This window comes from Mastomys coucha, unplaced genomic scaffold, assembly GCF_008632895.1.
Source record: "Mastomys coucha isolate ucsf_1 unplaced genomic scaffold, UCSF_Mcou_1 pScaffold22, whole genome shotgun sequence".
Taxonomy (NCBI): domain Eukaryota; kingdom Metazoa; phylum Chordata; class Mammalia; order Rodentia; family Muridae; genus Mastomys; species Mastomys coucha.
Genome location: NW_022196905.1, coordinates 116545098 through 116550959, shown reverse-complemented (window position 1 = coordinate 116550959; position 5862 = coordinate 116545098). Strand labels below are relative to the sequence as shown.

The 5862-nt window shown below is 45.1% G+C and overlaps 1 protein-coding gene across 2 annotated transcripts in view; it reads left to right on the top strand.

The window, feature by feature from the left end:
* The first annotated feature begins 484 nt into the window (after nucleotides 1–484).
* Nucleotides 485–5862, top strand: part of Anapc5 (anaphase promoting complex subunit 5) — a 35592-nt gene continuing 30214 nt past the window's right edge. For both annotated transcript variants that reach the window (XM_031337792.1, XM_031337791.1), the window contains exons 1-4: nucleotides 485–824; nucleotides 2652–2731; nucleotides 3386–3495; nucleotides 4343–4526. In XM_031337792.1, the coding sequence (XP_031193652.1) occupies nucleotides 654–824; nucleotides 2652–2731; nucleotides 3386–3495; nucleotides 4343–4526 (545 nt within the window). In that variant the 5' untranslated portion in view covers nucleotides 485–653. The remainder of the gene's footprint in view (nucleotides 825–2651; nucleotides 2732–3385; nucleotides 3496–4342; nucleotides 4527–5862) is intronic.

Genomic DNA, 5862 nt, shown 5'->3' with positions numbered 1-5862 from the left:
AGGGTAGATCATTCAAATCATCTCAGCTACTGTGGTGGTCGTCGACAAGTAAGATAATCGCCAGTTCAAGGCCAGGTTATGCTACTTAGCAAGCTTTTTTTTTTTTTTTGGTCTCAAAAAAGGGAGGAGCATAGCTTCAGATGAAGGTCTTTGTTAGAGAGCTCCCCTGGTATGCATGAGGCGTCGTATTCAACCTCGCGTACCCTCAGAGGAAAAAATGGAAATTAAATGGGGGTGGGGGGAGAAGATCAAATTAAATGAATTCACATGCACCCTGTGGATCAGTCTGTCTCTAATCAAAAATCATTCCCTCTTCTTTTCTACCAGATCCCGATCCCTGTCCACGTCGACTAGGAACCTGTTCACCTACGTTGAGCATTTCTGTAGGGAACGGAGTTCTGGAAACACCACGTATGTCCCACCTCCTCACTCTACGTTTGGATATTTTGATTGGCCGTTAGTCTTCCTCATGGTCTCTGATTGGTCGAAGGCACGCCGGGACACGGAGGCCCCGCTGCTGTGAGAAACAGTCCTGGGCGGGTTAGGTGCCGGGCGGGTGCAGCCATGGCGTAAGGCGGCTCGTGGGCGCGGCGCGTGGCAGGCCTGGAAGGCCTGTCATTGCCGGCGTCCACGAGAGCCAATACTTCAATCCAATGATGACCAACGGGGTAGTGCACGCCAACTTGTTTGGCATCAAGGACTGGGTGACGCCCTATAAGATCGCGGTCCTGGTGCTGCTGAACGAGATGGGCCGCACGGGAGAGGGTGCCGTCAGCCTGGTGGAGCGGCGGAAGCTCAACCAGCTCCTCCTGCCCCTGCTGCAGGTAAGAGGCGCCCGCTCTTTCCCGCCCAGTCCCGCGCGCCGCGAGTGGGCCCCGCCCTGAGCTTGGGGGCGGGGGTTCATCCCCTGCTCTAAGAAGAATTTGGACAAATAACGTGAATGCTACTGGCTTGCGTCTATTTTGAGCGCCTTCTATGGGCAGGCGCTTTACATGCATGCTTTTTGCAGGTCCACAATAGGCTCCTGTATAATGCGAGAGACAAGGGGTAGGGGGTCACTGTTTCCTAGCGTTGGTCTTCTGGGAAGTGGGAGACTTCATGCTTTCCAGTTCTGCTTTGCTTGTTTTCAGAGTTTCACTACTAATCCATCCAGTCGTTGAGTACTAGTTTGAAAAGGACCTTGATGAATGCTACTTGCTAAATGTTCTTCCACTTTAACAAGTCTTGGGTCTCTTTCCATGTTAGTCAAAAAGAATACTCTTTTCTTTTTTTTATCAGCTGCATAATCTTTCATACTAAGATAACCAACATAATTTAACTCTTGCCTATAAATAATAAGTTAAGGGGGGTTGTCTTTTATTGTTTTAACATACAGGCTATTTTAGTTTAGTTTGTTTTTTGAGACAGGGTTTCTTTGTGTTGCCCTGGCTGTCTTGGAACTAGCTCTGTAGACCAGGGTGCCTTCCATCTCAGAGATTCCCCTGCCTCTGTCTCCTGAGTGCTGAGATTAAAGGTGGATAGCTAGCAATACAGGGAATTTTAAGATAATATACGTCAAATACTACTTCCCAAGAAGTAAAATTGGGTTACCCACATCTAGAGTGGCATGAACACTAACTTACTTTCTTTCTTTCTTTCTTTCTTTCTTTTCTTTTCTTTTCTTTTTTTTTTTTTCGAGACAGGGTTTCTCTGTGTAGCCCTGGCTGTCCTGGAACTCACTCTGTAGACCAGGCTGGTCTCGAACTCAGAAATCCACTTGCCTCTGCCTCCCAAGTGCCGGGATTAAAGGCGTGCGCCACCACTGCCCGGCCTGGCCTGACTTTCTAAAAAGACCCCAGTGTGTAATTTTTTTAAAAAAAGATTTATTTATTTATTTATTTATTTTATACACCAGCTGTACAGATGGTTGTGAGCCTTCATGTAGTTGTTGGGCATTGAATTTTTAGGACTTCTGCTCGCTCTGGTAAACCCCGCTTGCTCAGGCTCAAAGATTTATTTATTATACATAAGTACACTGTAGCTATCTCCAGACATGCCAGATCATTACAGGTGGTTGTGAGTCACCATGTGGTTGCTGGGATTTGAACTCAGGACCTTTTGAAGAGCAGTCAGTGCTCTTACCCGATGAGCCATGTCGCCCCCCTCAGTCCCCCCAGTGTGTAATTTTAAACCTCATGTGGGAAAGGTACTGGTTCTGGGGTTAGCCAGCCTTCCTTCTCAAGTTCAGGAACGGATGAAATGTGTTTATAATCATGAGAACTAGAGGACCCACCTCCCCAGTGTACAAAACCCTTCACATTCACTCACTTAACTTTTGCCACAAACAAAGGAGATAGTGATGATTAAGTCAATTTAACTGATGAAAGAGACAGGCTCAGTGTTGCCTGTTTATAGAGTGACACAGGAAAGAGAGCCTTGTCCTATAAATCCTGCTCATTTTTCTTTCTTCTTTTTTTTTTAATAGACTATTCCATTATAGACTAAACCAAAACAATCTACAATGTGAAGTATGTCTTAGTGTTTTGCATGGTCAGGAAAATCCTGAGGCTCCATATGTCTTGTTTGGGATGATTGATAAGTGACTCTTTACAGTTGTCAGTCTGTAGCTCTTTGCCTGTTATGCCTAACCTTCCTATTTCTCCTTTACACAGGGCCCAGATATTACACTGTCAAAGCTGTACAAGCTCATTGAAGAATCCTGTCCTCAGCTGGCAAATTCAGTGCAGATCAGGTGAACAAGCTTTCTGCAAAGGGGTGGGGGAAGGTACAAAGGAGTGGGTAGCAATTAAGTCTTTTCTGCAATGATGCTGTTAGGGGTTGGCGGTGGCTCTGTTGACAAAGTGCTGAGCTCTCGTGAACAAAGCCTGGGTTCTATGCCCAGCACTTTAAACTAGCCATAGTGGTACAGGACTAAGCCATGCGTTTGGGGATGGAGACAGGAAGAACAGAAGTTCAAGTTCCTCCTTGGCTACAAAGCAGTTTGGAAGACAGCTGGAATATCTGGGGAACTAAAGTTAAGATTATTGGAGGGGTTGTTTTCCTAAGAACCTTTATTTACATGTTTTTTAATGGATTACATTAGACATTAGGTTCATGTATTCTTTCCCCCAGGGGTATTATTTCATATGGAATTACCTTCTTTATACCTGTTTTAGATAATTCCATTTTTACTTTGATGAATGTTATACAGTAAGCCAGCAAGTATGATACTCTTGAGGAATATGGGAGTGACATTTTAAATGGATTATAAAGTTTGTCTTAGAAGCCACAGCTTTAAACAGACCTTGAAATCACCTTTAAAGCAGACTTGGTAATTCAGGAATATGAAGTGTGGGGGATGTGCAGCGGGCCTTCCTAAAACATGCATCCCGATTTTCTCATTCAGAATCAAGCTGATGGCTGAAGGCGAATTGAAGGATATGGAACAATTTTTTGATGACCTTTCAGATTCTTTTTCTGGAACTGAACCAGAGGTTCACAAAACAAGTGTAGTAGGTATGAAACTTCTCAGAAGAGCAGAGAGCGTTTCCATGGCAGTGAGCAGCTTTCTGAGGGGCCTCTGTCCTGACTTAGGTGTACATGAACAAGCAGACTAGGGTGCTGGCTGTGTTGTGGTTTGTATTTACTGCCGTCCCATCTCATTCTCTCTTTGACCATAACTTGTGGAGAAACGCCTCTGTTTTATTTGGAGTAGTTAGCCCGGGTCTGGGGTCTTTAGGGTTGCCCAGCTCCTTTCAGAGTCCTGCGGACCACTTGCCTGTGCTGTGCAACTGTAAGTGGGGGTCACCAGCCACACTTAGGAAGTGAGGTAAGTCGAAACACACTCTCACTTTAGTATTTGAAGTACGTGCCCCACGTGACATTTCTTTGATTTTCTACTAACTAACTGTGTTCCCATGTCCTGCCCCTCTGACTCTGTTGCATGGTCGTTTTTATGTTAACTGAAGTCAGTTGTCTATTGATCTCCTGTCCCCAGGTCACGGATGTACAAGGTAGACATAGACTTGCCTCTAACAGAGACTGAGTTGTGATGGAAGGGGGGGTAGCAGATGTTAAAAAGGAAATCAGTAAATAAGAACATAATTACTCCTCAGCTTTTGATGAGACTCACATATAATAACTGGTAGTTTCAGAGAGTTTGAATAGCTATGAAGAAAATGGAGGCCTGAAGGAATAGAGGTGGGAAAGGCCTGAGGCCTGAATGGAAAGCATGTGAGAAGAGCACTGCAGGAGGAGGGATCGCACCTACCATTCCTCTGAAGGAGGAATGGGGCTGGGAGTCGTTGCCGAGTTTTGGGATATCAGCTAAGGCTTTCACCTTGTCTATGGTCTTATCTTGTAGGTCTGTTTCTGCGCCACATGATCTTGGCCTACAGTAAGCTTTCTTTCAGTCAAGTGTTTAAGCTCTACACTGCCCTCCAGCAGTATTTCCAGAATGGGGAGAAAAAGACGGTGGAAGATGCTGATATGGATAGAGAGGATGGAGAGAGACAAATGGAAAAGGAAGACCTCGATGTTTCTGTGAGGTAACTCGGGTTTCCTGTCAGGGGTCCTCTTCTAGTCACTCGGCTTAACTAAAAGTGCCACAGTCCCTTCTGGTCTAGATATACGAGCTGGCCGTCCCTTTTCTGTCCTTGGATATTCAGGAGGTTGGCTCATAGGCTACAACTGAGGTTTCGTGTCCTGCGGCTTCGGATTGGCTGGGAGGCACAAGTAAGCAGTCCACAGGTGGAAGGAGAGTGAGGTCAGGGTGTGGATTCAATGGCTTCCGTCCTTTGGGCTTCTGGGGGTAGCTGTAGGGACACGGTTTCTGTCAGATGACCTTCTACACTTCTGGGAATGGAGTGACTAGGAAGAAGTGTTGACGGGCCTAAGTGTAAAGGCCCATTGTTACCTGCCTTAGGAATTATCTTTCCTGATGGCTTCCCTGAGCCCTGTTCCTGTCTTTGTACTTTACTCAGATTTCTAAGTTTGAATGTGCAATTTCATTCCTGTGGGGTCAGTTACTTTAATAATCAATAGCATCAAACTTCAGAATCTGAGAATCACTTGAGGGCTTCCTAAAGCACAGACATTTACCATATCCAGGTCTCTCTATAAAATGTCTTAAAACTAGCTTACAATGTAATGGATTTCCATAAGCTGTTTTTGAGGGTAGAGAAACACATTATGTTCTCATTAATGTAGGCTGGTCTTAAACTCATTATTGGCCCTGGCTGGCCTCAAACATGAACACTTTTTTGTTGTTGTTGTTCGAGACAGGGTTTCTCTGTGTAGCTCTGGCTGTCCTGGAACTCACTCTGTAGACCAGGCTGGCCTCAAACTCAGAAATCCGTCTGCCTCTGCCTCCCAAGTGCTGGGATTAAAGGCATGTGCCACCACCGCCCGGCTTAAACACGAACACTTATATATACATATCACACATTAAAAAAAAGTTTCTGGGGGGAGCTGTAAAGATGGCTCAGTGGTTAAGAGCACTGACTGTTTTTCTGAAGGTTCTGAGTTCAAATCCCAGCAACCACATGGTGGCTTACAACCACTTGTAATGAGATCTGACGCCTTCTTCTGGTGTGTCTGAAGACAGCTACAGTGTGCTTATATATAATAAATAAGTAAATCTTTTTAAAAAAAAGTTTCTGGCTGGGTATGGTGGTACCTGGTCTACATAGTGAGTTTCAGGACAGCCAGGTCTACATAAAGAAACCCTATCTGAAAAGTCAAAAAAAAAGAAGTTTCATAACTGATGTGGCTATTTGAAACTCTTGGTTTGCTTTGCCTTTACAGCGCTGGGACCTGGTCCAGGGCTTGTGCGTGCTCAGCAGGTGCTCCACCGCTGAGTCTTTTCTTTAGCTTTTTTTTTTT